Consider the following 17,674-nt stretch of genomic DNA (forward strand, 5'->3'; position numbering starts at 1 on the left):
ATTTGTTTCATTCAGGAGCTAGTGGCTGCCAGTTCTAATTTTTATGTGGGGGTAACAACATACGTCCGTTTCTTCATTAAGGCACTTCACTAAAAAAAGCTAACCTTTTGGGAGTAATCTTATGAAACAAAATGGTTACTGAATGCTGCAACTACAGTCAGGGCAGTATACAAGGCTGAAAAAGACACCTGGCTTTACCCCCCAGTTCCTTGATGTTTCCAGGGTTCCACACACCATGTATTAGATGTCTTTTTTACAGAGGAATACAAAAAAGGTTTTTAGAATTTCTATTTTATAATTATCAATGTAGAATAGAATTAAGTGATTAGATAACATTTGCTTTATTTCTTCCAGGTTCTGCTCTGATCTGAAGCATGAAGAGCAGGAAGAGACTGAAAGGTTCCTACTTGAGTGCACTGCAGATCCAACTCTTCACGAGCGCATTTCTATTCTCTCACGTACCTTTATGAATCGTCGTCGAATGGTGGACGATGACACAATGCTTTTCTCTGATGACATTATTTCTCTTGAGCCTGTGGTATGTATAATATTTACAAAGTATCTGTATTTAAAATCCTTGCATTTAGACATATAGCTCCCACCAGGAAATGTGAAGATTGGCAAAAAGGTAGCAACAGCTATTTGAGAAAGTATACATACTTAGGCTAGGATCTTTAAACACTCTGACACATCAGTTATATTATAGTTAACTCAGCCATGCTGAGCTCACTGTGCTGTCAAACGGGTTTAGATACAGGTTTAGATAGCTAATAAAGAAGACTATTCAACTGTCACCAAGTGCCTGTGATTTGTAAAAGTTGTCACCTACATGGTTAACTGTTTAACTGGTTTTAATTTGTATTATGGTACTTTGTATAGCTTTTATGTACTTGTCTTGCATCAGAATTAATTCATCTGTAATGAAATAGTAGTTTTTTTATACCACCATTATTACTCATTGGTTGCCTATTTTGTGTCAAGATGGAGTCATGTTTTCATTGTTATCTATTATATGTCAAGACTTTTTAACAATGTCTGAGTTCACTAAAAGGGATTTTTAAAAATCAATTTCTCTAAGGCATAAATAATTAAAATGCCACTACTGGATTTTAATAACAGTACAAGAAAACACTTCAGCATGTTAACTGTTGGTCTGATGTTGTCAAGTTTCATTCATTCCTCAACTAATGGAACTAATGAGTTTGGATCCCATCCTCAGATCCGACTTGGCTGTTGCACTAGCTTGTGGCCACCAAAACAACTCTCAAGCTCCTTCTTTACCCATAATGTACCAGTCCCTAACATCCAACATATCTTGTTTGCCACTTTTGTGTCTATTTGCGGTCACCTTCAACTCTCAAGTCATAGATTGTGAGTTTTTTCTAATATATTTCCTTTTCAAAAAAGTTTGTTTGTTCACTATATTTGTTTTCTTTGTCACTTTATTGGTAAACTCCTTCCATGCACTCTTTAGTGTAAACTTCTACCTACCATTGTTGATAGATCTAGTTTTCCTTCCCAGCCCTTATACACTTTTTTTTATTTCTAAGTATACCATTGCTGGTATAATTTTATTTTCTTTCTATTACAACCTGTATAATTTCTCCAATACCATTGGTGGTGATTTACCTGTTCTTTCCTTTCCTAGTATTATAAAAAAAAGTTGTTGTATTTTTTGGTTTAATTTCCCTTTCACAGGATGTCTGAAAAAGGTCCTTCGTGATTCAAGAAATGTGACAAATGTGAGCACAAATTGCCTCTCTTTGATGCACATTCTCTTTGCATCTACAGCTTGGGCCCAGATCATTTAAAGACAGATTGCAGCATTTGCAATAAGTTTAAACCTTGTGCTCTTGCTGACAGGAGAAATAAATTAATTTTAAAAGGTTTGCTGCTTACCTCTTTTTCTGAAGCCATCACTAGGGCTCAGTCCCCCAGAAAGAAAGCTAAAGACCCATTGAAGAGGTTTAAAATCTTCAGAGTCTTCCATCTCTTCTTCATCAAAACTTTGTAAGAAAATACAGAAATCACATCAGAAACTTGTTATGATCCAGCCTTCTTCAGATCTGACCAAATCTACATTGAATCCTACTGTCTTGGATCCAAAGCCTCTACCCAGGACCACATACTCCCCTCATTTGGACCCAGTTCCATCCAGAGTGCCTTCCATTTTTTTGGAAAGGCCCTCCATATCTCCATCCCTACCATTGTCTTATTCCTACAGGAATCTCACTGAAGCAGCTGTGGAAAGAATGAGGAGGAAATTCCTCACAGTGCAAATTCAGATGAGAGTTATTACGGCTCCTACCCCTTTGGTTCAGTAAGCCCAATCATCCACTGCTCCACCCATTACAGTTCCTTCTGTAATCCAGCCTGTTGCTTTAGAGTCATTGGATCCAATCCTTCTGGGTCCATTTGGTTTAGATCTGAAGAAAGCTCTTTCTTCAAATCCAAATTTTGCTCTGGGTGCACCATATCTGACTTCCTCGGAGCTGGATGGCTCTCGAAGTTGAAGCATCCCTGTTGGATCCGGGAGGGTGGAGTTGACTCTGAGGTTTTTGAGCCTCAGTACTGGACAGGCCAGCTCTGACTTCCACCTTGGGTGAGTTGCAGAGCGAGGTGATGAGCCAGAAACTTGCTTTCTTGGCTCAGTTGTCTTCCTTCTCTCCAGAGTGATCTGCTTTTCAAGGTTGTGAAGAGAGTGGTGATCTTCATGTTTCACTGTTGCAGTCATCACATTTGGGTTATCCCTGCCAGGATAGCCCTCAGTCAGCCCTAATACCAGAGGCTTAGTATTTCTGAGTCTGTTGCTGTCACTTCAAGACTAACATCAAGTTGTCAGTAGTATAAAGTAAGGCAGCTGACGCCATTACATCAGGCTTTCTTGCCGAGGAGCGCGAAGCAGAAGCAGTTCGCAAGAGTGCCGGTCGGCCGCTACCTGAGTTTTGTTTTCCGAACTGAAGTTGAAGCAGAGATCAAAGCAGTGGAGTACCTCCACTTCTAAACCAGAGAGTGCAAAGCCACCCCTCATTGTAAGAACTCACAATGACACTCCACTTCCACCCCCTCCCTCTGCCCACCTGCACTTGCCTCTTGGAGGAAATCTCTCCTTCCACACAAGCACCTGGGCCACCATTATCAATCACTACTGGGTCCTCAACATAGTGTCCCAGGGATATAAATTTTCTTTCCACACTCTACCAACCCCAAAAGGGTTCCCAGATCTACCTCCAAACTAGTGGGCAGAGGCCAAAAAGGTCCTTTCCCTGCTCTCCATGAGGGCAATAGAACACGTTCCTGCAGAACAGATAGGGCATGGTTTCTACTCCAGGCTCTTCCTGGTACTTAGAAAAGAGGGCACCTGGCTCCCCATCCCTGATTCATCCATTCTAAATACCTTCCTGGTGATAGCAAAATTCAAAATGCTCACCCTTCAGCAACTACTACGTATGCTGTCCAAGGATGCCTGGCTAGCCGCCCTAGACCTAAAAGAGGCCTTCATGCAGGAAATATCTACGTTTCAGGGCAGGATCTCTGCACTTTCAGTTCTCTGCACTTCCCTTTGGCTTATCTACTGCTCCCAGAGTTTTCACAAAATGTTGGCTCCCACCATTGCTTTTTGCAGACAAAGAAATATTCAGATTTACCCATACTTAGACGACTGCCTAATTCAGGCAGACAGCTCAAGCACCTGGCCTTTGTAAAGGATCTACTGACCTCCCTAGGGTACATTATCAACAAAAAGAAATGCAAACTGGTACCCACCCAAAAAATTATATTCCTAGGAGCAAGCCTGGACACAGCATCCCAGATGGCATTCCTTACACCAGAAAAGCCAACTTAACCGAAAGCCTATTTCTCTCAACCAGACGCCAGTTATCCACAAGGAAAATCCTGCAAGCTCTGGGGTTCATGGCATCTTGCATTCTACTCATTCCATATGCCAGACTGCATATGAGGAAACTTCAATGGTACCTAAAAAGCCTTTGGAAACTCTTATACCAATTATACCTTGTCTAAGGAAAGATTTCCTTTGGTGGGCAGCAGCATGCTACCACAACAAGAGACTACCCTTCTCCCCACCCCACGCCACCCAGACCCTCACCACAGATGCATCAGACTATGCCTGGGGTGCACACCTGAATGGCAGGTGCATACAGGGCCAGTGGAGCCCACATCAAATACATCTGCACATCAACCAAAAAGAGATGTTAGCTGTCCAGAATGCATTGACAGCTTTCAGACCCCTTCTCTCCCCAGGGGCTCTACTGATCAAAACAGACAACACCACAGTGATGTGGTATATCAACAAGCAGGGAGGGACTCACTCCTACCCGCTATGCAAGCTCGCCATGACCATTTGGCACACAGCCTCAGCCATGCAACTACACCTGTTAGCACAATTCCTGCCAGGCCCTCTAAACTCTCTGGCAGACAGCTTGAGTAGAAATCTTCTGGACCCACATGAGTGGCAGATAAACCAAAGAATCTTCAGCCTTATAACTCAGAAATGGGGCACCCTGAAGGTAGACCTCTTTGCTTTCCACTCCAACCATCAGCTCAGCAAGTTCTGCACCAGGGAGCCTCACTGCAGGGCCTAGAAAGTTGATGCTCTATCTTTCCAGTGGGTCAACCTCTCCGTCTGTGCATTTCCCCCACTACCTCTCATTACCAGGGTACTACTCAAAATAAAGGAGGAAAAACCAACGGCACTCCTGATTGCCCCAGACTGACCATGCCAGCACTGATACCCACTGCTGCGCAGCCTGTCCCCTCTGCCACCATAGCATCTCCCTCAGATCCCAGCACTCCTGACCCAGAGGGAGGGGAAAATTCATATATCCCCAATTGCAGACCCTCAGTTTAGCAGCCTGGCTTATTCCCTGACCACTGTACAAGCTGCCAGTCTCATTAAACAGGTTCTAGATGTTCTACGTGAGGCTAGATGCCCTAGCACTAGAAAGTCTTATGCTGACAAATGGAAAAGGTTCTGCACCTGGATCCAGGTTAAGGGAGCTGATACAGCACAGCCCTCTCTGCCTCTCATCCTGGATTACGTACCTGACCTACTACACAGTGGTCTATCCTTTTCCTGTATTAAAATTCATGGTTCTGCTATCTCTGCTCATTTCAGCACTGAGCAACCTGTTTTCTCACACCCTTTCATCAAACAGTTCCTAACAGGGGCTAGCTACTTGAGGCCACCCAGAAGAGCACCTACCCCAGCTTGGGACCTAAACTTTGTGTTAGATAAACTCACCCTGCCCCCCCTTTGAACCAGCAGCTTCAGCAGAATTAAAGTTTCTCTCATGGAAGACAGCCTTGCTTCTGGCCATCACTTCAGCAAGAAGAGTATCTGAGCTACAAGCACTAATGGCTGTACGGCTCTTCATCATTTCCATGCTGACAGGGTCTCCCTCAGAGCTAACCCATCCTTCATGTCAAAAGTGGTGTCCAGTGTGGCTCTCAACCAATCATCCATTACAGTTATGTACACTTACCATAAATGTAGGTGTTCGAGTGTATTCACTGTTGCAGTCCTGGTTTCCCTCCCTCCCTCCATCCCCCCTTCTCTCTCTCTTATTACAAGGAGCATTTTGGTATGTACTTTGTACTGGTGAGGTTCTTCCACCATATCCTGGTTCCCACTTGGGGACTCCTGACAGTTAGGGAAGAAAACCTGATGTAATGGTGTTGGCTGCCTTACTTTATACTACTGATGACCTGACGTCAGTCCTGAAGTGACAGCAACTGATGCAGAAATACTAAGCCTCTGGTATTCGGGCCTACTGAGGGCTACCCTGGCAGGGATAACCCAAATGTGATGACTGCAACAGTGAATACACTCGAACATCTACATTTATGGTAAGTGTACACAACTGTACTTTCTCTGCTCTGGCAGGACAGATGGGTCCTACATTCTTAGATCCACCCTCCACTTCTCAGATGTCTTTGTGTCTTGAGCCTCAACATTCTACCCCACAAGGACAGCCAGTTCAAAACTTCCAGACTACCCAGCAGGGTGTCCTTGTCTCTTCTGATACTTCACTGGACCATCCCACCAGGGAAGTCCCTAGGAATAGAAAGTGCAAAAGTAGGCACTTGGACTCTCCTCAGGAGTCAGTCACTGGTGATACTGATTATGGTGAAGGAGAGAGGTCCCAAAAATCACCACCCAGTGTCTCATTTGGATACATTCTTGAGATCCTTAAGCAGAAGTGTGGGCAGTCTTCCCAAGATCCATCTCTGGAGGAATCATTAGTTCTGGAGGCCTTTGGAGATGACCTGTCTACCTCCTGGGTTATACTGCCCACCAATCAGCTCTTTGATTTGGTCTCTAGGCACATGTGGAAGGAACCTGATTTGGTTGAACCAGTCCCCAAAAGACCAGACTAGATTCTGGTTCCACCAGTAGGAAAGGAATTTTGGGGTAAAGGGGTACCAGTAGATGTCAAGGTTGTGGCAGCAGCTACAAAAAAGGAACGTGCTGAACATAGTTCCACTGTCCCTCCTCTTAACAGATTCTAGGGTGATTGAAAAATTATGGAATGGTGTTTATGCTTCCGCAACTTTTGCACTCAGTTAGCTGAACTATCTGGCACATTTTATAAGACTTCAAAGAGACTTGATTAAAGATATATCAAAATCTCTTTTTGGAACCAACACTGCTGATACTCAATCTTCAATAGCCTCTTAGTTGGCTACCCTACAAGCTGTATTTAATTCATCCATGAGGCTAATCTCACACACTACAGAAGGCGCCTCAATGGCAGCGGGTTCAGGTATTTCCATCAGGAGATATGTCTAGATGTGCCTGTGTGATTTTGCAGAGGCCTTCAAATCTTCATTCATTAATGCTCCTTTTGGTGGCACTTCTTTATTTCGCCCCACAGTGAAGGGCACTCTCTCCAGGTGGGAGAAAGATGGAAAGACCCTGTCTGCAGTGAGCGTGCATTTTTTGACCCCTCAAAGAAACTCCTCCAGGAATCAATGGGGAGGTTGAAAAATGTGGTTCAAAATGTCCCAGGGTCCTTTCCAGAACACACGTAGAGATAGTTCCCCTAGAGGCAGAGGGGAGATCTACAATGCATACATTCTTGAGATCCTTAAGCAGAAGTGTGGTCAGTCTTCCCAAGATCCATCTCTGGAGGAATCATTATTTCTGGAGGCCTTTGGAGATGACCTGTCTACCTCCTGGGTTACTCTGCCCACCAATGTGCTCTTTGATTTGATTTCTAGGCACATGTGGAAGGAACCTGATTTTGTTGAACCAGTCCCCAAAAGACCAGACCGGATTCTGGCTCCACCAGTAGGAAAGGAATTTTGGGGTAAAGGGGTGCCAGTAGATGCCAAGGTTGTGGCAGCAGCTACAAAAAAGGAACGTGCTGAACATAGTTCCACTGTCCATCCTCCTAACAGATTCTAGGGTGATTGACAAATTATAGAATGGTGTTTATGCTTCCACAACTTTTGCACTCAGTTAGCTGAACTATCTGGCACATTTTATGAGACTTCAAAGAGACTTGATTAAAGAGCTATCAAAATCTACCAAGTAAAAAGACAATCACCAATTCGACCAACAAAAAGCAAGGTGAAGATGAGTAACTGCAAACCGAAGCAGTTACTCATCTTCACCTAGCTATCAAAATCTCTTTTAGGAACCAACATTGCTGATGCGCAATCTTCAGTAGCCTCTTAGTTGGCTACCCTACAAGCTGTATTTAATTCATCCATGAGGCTAATCTCACACACTACAGAAGGTGCCTCAATGGCAGCGGGTTCAGGTATTTCCATCAGGATATATGTCTAGATGTGCCTGTGTGATTTTGCAGAGCCCTTCAAATCTTCATTCATTAATGCTCCTTTTGATGGCACTTCTTTATTTGGCCTCACAGTGAAGGGCACTCTCTCCAGGTGGGAGAAAGATGGAAAGACCCTGTCTGCAGTAAACGTGCATTTTTTGACCCCTCAAAGAAACTCCTCCAGGAATCAATGGGGAGATTGAAAAATGTGGTTCAAAATGTCCCAGGGTCCTTTCCAGAACACACGTGGAGATAGTTCCCCCAGAGGCAGAGGGGAGATCTACAATGGACAGCAATGCCCTGTGGCAGAGGGGGCCCACAAAACCAGCGGTCTAGAGATTCTTTTTCTGACAGACCTTTTCAGCACTCCTGAAAGGAGGCCCGATTGCCCACCTCTGGAGGCAGTTAGGGGTCAATTAGCCCTGAACCAGAGAGCTTGACTACATATAAAAATGACATTTGAGTGCAGAGGATTATTTCCAGAGGTTATATAATTCACTTTTCCCTACATTTGTAAGAAAATTTCCCAATGTTCCACCCAATCAGAAGAAAGCAGCAACACTAAAGCTGCTAAGAAAGAGAGTCATCTAAGATGTCCCACCAGACCAAATAAAATCGGGAACTTATTCAAGATTATTTTTAGTGCCAAAGAAAACATGGGACTGGAGATAAATTTTGGATCTCAGTGTATTGAACAAGTCAGTTTGACACGCAAAGTTCCAGAATGTCAAAATTCACTTCATTCTGCCCTTTCTGGCAAGGATGACTGGATTTGCTCTGAAGGCCTCCAGGATGCATACTATCACAAAAAAATGAACAGACAATCCAGAAGGTACTTGCGCTTTTGGCTGGGAGCCAGTCACTATCAGTTCAGAGTACTTCCCTTTGGCCTCATCACAACCCCCAGGGTGTTCATCAAATGTATGGCAGTAGTAGCAGCTTACTTAAGACTGCAGGGATTCAGAGTGTTTCCATATCTAGATGACTGGCTCATTACCACCCGACCAGGTACCAACTGATAGAAGCATGCGATTGGGTGCTACAGACTTGTTTGCATCTCGGAATAACCATAAATTATGACAAGTCTCACTGACAACCAACCCAAACATTAGAACTCATAGGGGCTATGTTCAACACAGTATATATGGTAGTTTTTCTGTCTCTTTCAGGAGAACAAACGATAAGGATGCAGGTCAAGAAAATAATTTGCAGCACCAGAATTTCAGCCTGATTGATTCTGCAAATCCTGGGATCAATGTCAGTGGCAACAGCTTTAGTTCTTTTGCAAGATTCCACATGGGAATTCTAGCATGGATGCTAGCAATACAATGGGCAATGCTTTCTCAACCTGGTCACTGAAGATAAGAATAATTCAGGTATGCAAAAGATACCTTTGCTGGTAGATGCAGTCACAACAGGTATTACAAGGCCATCCTTTCATCCTCCCTCAGCCCAAAGCTATAGTGGCCATGGACACTTCCTATATTAAGTGGGTGGGGCATTTCCTGGGGTAAACAGTCCAAGGCACTTGGTCCCTGGTTCTGGAGATGAAAGCAGCGCTTTTGGCACTGCAAACATTCCAAGACTCTCTCCCTCTCGGAACAGTTGCAATCCAGACAGACAACATATCAGTAGCTTGGTACATCAACAGACAAGGGGGAAACCAGGTCTTATCCCCTGTGTTCAGAAGCCCTCAGTGTGTGGCAATGGGCAATATCTTCCATCTGCTTTCTAATAGCAATGTGTGTTCCAGGGAATCCAATGTGATGGCAGACAAACTGAGCAGGTCCATCTTACTGCCTAATGAGTGGTCTCTCAACAACAAAGTGATGGATGTGATTTTCAGTCAGTGGGGCCCGCCTTGATGCTATCTTTTTGCCTATCCCCTAAACAAGTGCAGCATCTTTTTGCTCTAATGCCCCCACTGGGGGAATCGCTGAGGGATGTTCTCCTCCATGATTGGCCCCCCAGCCTTCTGTATGCTTACCTCCAACCCCCCCCCCCCTCCCAGTTCCCAAATTCCTGCAGAAAGCAGCCCAGTTGAAGAGCATAGTTATCTTCATTGCACCTTACTGGTCTTGACACATTTGGTTTCTCATCTTTTGGTCTAACCTACAGTATCCACATTAGATTCTGGATCCAACTCCAGACCTTCTCTCCCACATGGCAGGCATGGTTCACCTGGATATTTTGAGCCTCAAACTAGCAATATGGTTTCTCCAATTCCTTTAATAGCCAGGCAGCCAATGCTCGCTACCATGTCTGTTCCATACTTTTATCTTCCCAGAAACCTTCAGGAGTAAATAGAAAAGGTTAATTTGTTGGGCAGAACAAAATCAAATTGGCCCCTTCTCAGCTACAGTTCAATCTGTCCTGGAATTTTTGGTGAGTCTAATGGAAGTGCTAGCTCATCAACTATAAAAGTCCAACTAGCAGCAATCTCAACTTTCATGTTAAATTTCAAAATTCTTCACTGGCTTCCTCTAAGCTGTGCAAAGCCTTTTTGATTGGCACTCTCCTGCTAAGACCCCTATATAAAGACTTCATTCCACCATGGGATTGAAATCTGGTACTGCAAACCATAATTCATTCTCCCTTTAAACCAGCAGCTAAATGTGATCTTAAATTCCTGACCTGGAAAACTATCTTTCTAGTTGCAAACACATCTGCTAGAAGAATTTCAGAACTTCAAGCATCATCTTCTAAACCTCCAAATTTGATTTTTCATAAGGATAGAGTCATGTTACGTACCATTGCTCTCTTCCGTCCTAAGCTGGTGTCAGAATCCAACATTAACCAGACCATTAACTTGCCAGTATTCTTTCCAAAATTTGCAAATAAAGGGGACTATATGCGGCACTTATTGGATGCCCATAGAGAATTACATCTTTACTCACACAGAATAAAAGAAATTAGAAAGAAATTTCAGTTATTTATATCCTTTGCACATACTAAATTGGGCGAATCAGTTACAAAGAAAACTCTATCTAGATGGTTGACAGAGTGCATTTTATTTGTGTATAGCAAGTTCAATCTCCCTTTACCAAAATCTTTAAAAGCTCATTCAACCAGATCTATGGCAATTTCTTCTGTGTTCCAGTCTAGAGCTTCTATGGATGATATATAGACAGCTGCAACTTGGTCGAATCAGCATACTTGTATCACTCATTACAAAGTAGATCTGGTCTCGAGAGAAAGAGCAGACTTTGGCTCAACCGTATTCAGGAATATCCTTCCTTAGAGTCCACACAGGATCTTAGGTAGTTGGGGACTCTCTCCCATTAGTTGGAGAATGAATAAAAATTGACAACCTCAGTTAAAGAGGTTATGTACTCACTATAACGTTATATCTGTGTTGTCCATTTTCATTCTTCCTCAATGCCCCACCCACCAACCTGCATCCTTTTTAATGACTGACTTCCAGAGGAACAAGAGGCTTCAAGGACATAATTGTCCTTTGTTGAGCACCAGATATGGCATATTATAATAGTCTTCCTGTCAAGCAGCAAACAAGATCTGGGGGATGTTAGGAATTGGTGGATTATGGGTAGGGAAGGAGCTTGAGAGTTTTTTGGTGGCCTTGAGCTAGTGTTAACAGCCGAGTCAGATCTGAGGATTGGACCCGAACCCATTAGTTCCATTAGTTGAGGAAGAATGAAAATGGATAACACAGATGGAATGTTTTGGTGAGAGCATAACTTCTTTTTTATGCCAACCACATAAACAAATGTTTCCCCTTTAAAGGCATACCAGATATACTTCAACACCATTCTTGCACATCAATCTTGGCTTACCCTTCCTTTTAATTTTATGGCCACCCACTGCTAAAATGTCTCTCCTGTGGATTGCTTCTCATTAATATTGTTGAATTCTGTTGATTATGGTTAGTACACAGATGGTTTTGTCAAAGAGTATAGTTAGTAGAAATAAAGCTAAAGTAATAATATCAGGCACAGTTACACTGTCATCTTTCTGCTAAGTAGATCTTTATTTTGTGGAGAAAGATTTAATGCTAGGTTGGATTTTTAGCTTTGGAGGAATATTATTTGATGTTTTTGCAGCCAGAAAGGAATGGGAAGAATCGCCAGTGCGATGCTTAGATTTGATTACCTGTACTGGGATTTGACGTAAAATCCTCAGATTACTGGGTGGATTATATTTATTTATTGCTATGGAGAAAGTTGGAGTTTTCTTAGGTTTGTTTACTTTATTGCATAAGATCTTTTGCTGATGAAGAATCAGAGTACATTTAATTTTATCTAGTTGTTTTTATGTGAAACAGTATGATGGCAAGTTCTCTTGGATGAGTTGGTTGCATATCTGGCAATTTTATTCAGTTTGTTCAAACTTTTGAAGATGAGTTTTCAGAGTATTAGGTAAGATGGCAGATGTGTTTAGAAGTGTAGGTAGTAGCCGGGTTTGTACTGTTTCTGAGAAACGTTTGTTTTTTTATTTATTTTTATTTTGTTTATTTGCTAACCAGATAAGCTCACTGGATAGAAGTTTTCCTTTTCAGATGCTGTCAGTTAAGTGACTTGCTCAGAGTCGCACAGCAGGCAAATTAAGGCAGAAAGAATTGGAGACTGTAGCCTTGAGTACAGGAAGCAGCCCATTAACTGCTCAGAGTCTTAATCTTTGCATTTATTTACTGCACAGAGCATTAAGGATCTAATTTTTGTGGGTTTCTGATATGATGCAATCTATATGGCTGTCGAATGTAATTAATGGTTGATGAAGACTTTAACATGGGTGACTTGTTATAGTGGCTTATTGTTTAGGTAGGAGATACTTTTCACTGGACCCAATTCAGATAAGCTTCGTTTCACTTTTATTTAGTGCAAGCTGTGAGTCTGTAAGTCATTCTTCATTTTTAGTAAACTTTGAATTGTGTTGAAGTTGAATAAGATGCTAGTGTATTGAACTAGTTTTGCAATAGGAATCATTGCATACATGTCATTTATGAAAATGTTGAGCATAAATGTGCCGAGTTCAGAATCTTATGGAACTCCTTTGGGGTATTCAAGTCTGTGCCCACAGCACTGCTTGAGATCTGATGGAAAAATAACATTCAAACCATTTTAAGGTCATTGAGGCTTAGGTTGATTTTTGCTAGTCTGAGGGGTAGTATGAGGTGTGATACTGTGTCAGAAACTTAGTAGAGGTCAGGGAAAGTTGAGTTTTATGGAGGTTTATGGTGTTTAAAAAGGATAAAAAAGCAATTTCATTGGTATGGCTTGGATAGAAACCATATTGTGAGGGTGAGAGAAGGAGTTTGGTGGCTTTAAAGTTGTTCTTTAATACTTTTTCAGTATTTAGAGAGAAAGGAGATAATATTGCTATGAGTATGTAATTACGTTATTGTGTATTCCTTCTTTGTGAAGATGGATTATGTAAAATTGTTTCAATGTTTGAGGACATATTGATCAAAGTAGATATCCTGATAAGTATGCCTACTGGATATGCTATGGGCTCTACAGCTATTCAGAAACAGTACTACCAGGCTATAAGTCATATCACACCTTTCAGCCCCTAAACCTGGACCAAAGCATGAAATGCGGTGGTGTCTCCATATTCATAAAGGATAAGCACACCTCCAGACTAGTAGCCCAACACAACTCATCAGAGATACTTCAGGTACAACTAACACTGGGTAAAACTACAATCCAGGTTGTAGCCTGCTATAGATCCCCCACCATGTCCCAAGACTCTCACTTCACAGTCCTAAACACACTGGAAAATATTAGGGTACAACCTAATACCCTTATACTGGGAGACTTTAACTACCCCTCCATTAACTGGGAAAATTACTCATGTACCAACACACTTGCTCAACACTTTCTGGAATTCATTCATTCCAATGTCCTGAACCAACTCATTCTTACCTCCACCAGGAGGTAGAAACATCCTTGACCTGGTCATTACAAACATGGGTGACCATTGCTCTACACCACTAATCAGCTCCTACCTGGTCAGATCTGACCACAAGCTAATCACCATGGATGTCCACATCCCACCCTCACCCAGCCTAAAGGAAACCACCATAAAAAAACTTCTCCAAAGCCAACTTTGAGCTTCTAAAAACAGAGGTAGCAAACTTCATGATGCCCATGCAAATGGAAAATAGGTGCATGACTGCTGAAAACTACACCAGTGCACTGTATAAGCACATACACAAGTGCATGGAATGAGCCATACCACACAGAACCAAGATGCTCTCCTCTAAAAAAAGGAAGCCAATCTGGTGGTCCCCCACCATAAACAAACTCTACAACAGAAGGAAAAAAACTGTTGCAGAAAAGAGTGAAGTCCCAAGACTAGAAAAACTGCTTTGTTAGCCTCAGCAAAAAACTGAGATCTATCATCAAATCCTTTAAAGCTAGCTACAAAAACAAAATCGCTGCAGAGTCTAAAGACAACCACAAGACATTCTATAGCTATGTCAAGAATCTACATGGCAATACTCAAATCTGCTCTGAGTTACAGCACAATGGCAATACATATACAGAACCAACGGATATTGCCAACACGTTGGCTGAGAGGTTCAGTGCAAACTTTACCCCCTTTTTCACCCCCTAAAGGGCTTATCACAATACCTGAGGAATACCATATCCCTATTATTACAGCTACACAGGTAAAAACCACACTGTCCAAAGCCAAGAATACAGCTTCCATGGGACCTGATAATATCCCTGGCTGTGTTTTACATGAATTATAAAGTGTACTGGCACCATACCCGAGTACCCTGTTCAATCACAGCCTCATTTCAGGCTTTGTTCCTACCAAATGGCGCACTGCTACGGTCATCCCACTCCACAAAGGGGGAGTGACTACAGACCCTGGGAACTACCGCCCCATTAGCCTGACGAGTCTGATATGTAAGGCTATGGAGCCCATCATTATGGACCTTATAAATAAGGACATAGGGAATCTCCAAACTCTGGACCCCACACTGTATGGGTTTGTGAAAGGTAGATCATGCCTGCTCAACCTAATAGACTTCATCGAGTCTGTCACCAGAGCTGTGGATGAGGGCAAGGTAGTTCACACAGCCTACCTAGATCTTGTCAAGGCCTTCAACACCATCCCTCACTCAGAATTCATAAATAGATGCACTAAACTAGGCATAAACCTCTATGTAATATGATGGGTTGCCAACTGGCTCACTGATAGAACCCACATTGTGAAAGTAGTGGACTCCAAATCTGACTACCGACCAGTTACAAGTGGTTTCCCACAGGGATTGGTCCTAGGTCCTCTCCTGTTTGGTATCTACTTCTCGGAAGTTCAAGCGAACACAAAGGGACTCTGGCTGACCAAGTTCACAGATGATTGCAAACTGGGAGCCATTATTGATTCTCCAACTGATGTAGACATTCTACAAAAAGTCCTTACTGACACCAATGACTGGTGCCAGAACCATGACCTTAACCTCAATGCCAAAAAGTGCATTGTCATTTCCTTTGGGAAAAATTCAGTGCCCATGAACTACCACATAGGCAGTAGTCCACTAAACACCGAAGGTGTGATGAGAGACCTGGGGACACAGGTTGACAGCAACCCCTCCTTTGATAACCACATTGCACTGTAATCAGAAAGTCCTTCTATATGGCACATCTCATTACAAAAGGTTTCTCATCCAGGAAGAAAGAGGTCACAATCCCTCGCTAGTCGTCCCTCAGCAGGCCTATTATAGAATACAACCCCCCCCCCCATTTGGTATGTGGGTCTATATCATATGAGCGAATCGCACAAATTGCGAATGCTCTTAATATCAAACATACCAGACCTAGAACTTCCTATTGTGGGGGGCTGTGCTCTCCACACCCCCCGCTAAATATATATTCCAACTCCAGGATCACACTACAGTGAGGAAAGGGCAAATATCCCATTCTTCACTGTACCACAATCTCAGAAAAAGCACTTTGAGGTCCGGTACGTTCGATATTATGAGCGTTCGCAATTTGTGCGATTCACTCATATGATATAGACCCTTAGTATGTACCTCACTAGGCACCTACAATAACTGAAAAGGCCACAAAAACACCTCACTAAGAGGATCTTTGGCCTTGGACACATGCCCTATACGGACAGACTCAAAAAACTCCAGCTATACTCTGTCTCTTATCGGCTGCTTAGAGGTGATCTCTGCTTGACCTACAAAGCCATGTCTAACCCAGAGCTGCTAGATATGCTACACTTAAAGAAATCCCAATACCTCCATGCCACACATTCCAGGGACCTTAACCTCATTACCACAATAAACAGAACATGCTGGAGGGACAGGTTCCTAACCCAGAGACTTCCCATACTCTGGAACAAACTTCCCATTCATGTCAAGCAGAGCACTTCACTGGCTCTGTTTAAGAGAAATCTTGACAAGTGGGTGGGCAATAGGAAGTTCACCCTGGGGATCACTTCAGTGGTCTTGCTTGACAGGAGCACTGGGTACTAACTTTAGGCGGCATGATGCCAGGGAATCTTCTTGGGCTAGGCTTATATAGGCTCCAGGGTCTTTAGCCTAGTACACACCTATGAACCTATGTATTTTACAAGACTGAAAAGCCTGGCAAAGAATTAGTGACTTCAAAGAAAGGTTAAAATGCAGATTATATAGAGCTGTGTGTCAGGACAAGTTGGGAGGAAAACATTAGCATAAACTAAAATTCCATTTTGAGAGCATAACAGACTTTCCAGAATCAATAACTCTATGAGAGGCCATGAAAATAGAGTACAGTAAAGCAAAACCTATAAACAAGATAAAGAAGTGTCCGTGCAAGCCCAAGATAGTGAAAATGTTCCATAAGAGAGTTTTATCAAGAATATGCTGTCATTTAGAAGGAATATGTAATGTAACAAATAATGTCAGCAGGTACCTTAATGATAATGTTCATACACTGGAGAATGCTGAACAAGAAGTTTGAAGATAGTGAATTAAAAAAAATTAAATAACAGTAGTTTAAAATAAAAAATAATGTAGCCAAGTAGCAGTAGAGCATCATGCAACATAAGGAGAGGCCAATGGTTGTGTGAAAATTAAGTGAAAGATTAGCTCTTGTTTAATTTTTAATTGAGTCACGGAGAGAAGCTGTTAAAAATGGGATAAATACTAGGCCAAATACAATATTGTTTGATGACTGTAAGAATGAATCAGAAGAGGTTAGAAAAGATTGCAAATGAGAACTGAAAGTTAATATACAAACAATTATTCTGAAGACATCTGTATGACTCCCAAGTAAGCAGCAAAGTCCACAAGGTACAGGCTTTTTCTATGAAATGTTTTAAGTATTTTTATACTTCAGAGAATTTTTCCTTGGGTATATAGCAATTGCTGTGAAGGTGTGATGTGAAAGAGTGAGGTATCTAGGAACATTATTGTTTTTTTTATGTAGTTAAAAAGTTGTCAGATCTTAAAAATTTCTTAGAGCACTTTGTCAGTAAGTAATAATACAAATTGCGAATGCTCTTAATATCGAACATACCAGACCTTGAACTTCCTATTGTGGGGGGCTGTGCTCTCCACACCCCCCGCTAAATATATATTCCAACTCCAAGATCACACTACAGTGAGGAAAGGGCAAATATCCCATTCTTCACTGTACCACAATTTCAGAAAAAGCACTTCGAGGTCCGGTACTTTCGATATTATGAGCGTTCGCAATTTGTGCGATTCGCCCATATGATATAGACCCCTGGTATGTACCTCACTAGACACCTACAATAACTGGAAAGGCCACAAAAATACCTCACTAAGAGGATCTTAGGCCTTAGACACATGCCCTATATGGACAGACTCAAAAAAACTCCAGCTATACTGTCTCTTATCACCTACTTAGAGGCGATCTCTGCTTGATCTACAAAGCTATGTCTAACCC

General features: G+C 42.3%; 1 protein-coding gene across 1 annotated transcript in view; it reads left to right on the forward strand.

Annotated features, from left to right (window-relative positions):
• Nucleotides 1–17,674, forward strand: part of HYDIN (HYDIN axonemal central pair apparatus protein) — a 6,673,197-nt gene that overhangs the window by 557,052 nt on the left and 6,098,471 nt on the right. The window contains exon 8 of the mRNA XM_044079523.1: nucleotides 355–538. Within this exon, the coding sequence (XP_043935458.1) occupies nucleotides 355–538 (184 nt within the window). The remainder of the gene's footprint in view (nucleotides 1–354; nucleotides 539–17,674) is intronic.

This window comes from Protopterus annectens, chromosome 8.part0 (genome assembly GCF_019279795.1).
Source record: "Protopterus annectens isolate FY-2018-M chromosome 8.part0, PAN1.0, whole genome shotgun sequence".
Classification (NCBI taxonomy): domain Eukaryota; kingdom Metazoa; phylum Chordata; order Ceratodontiformes; family Protopteridae; genus Protopterus; species Protopterus annectens.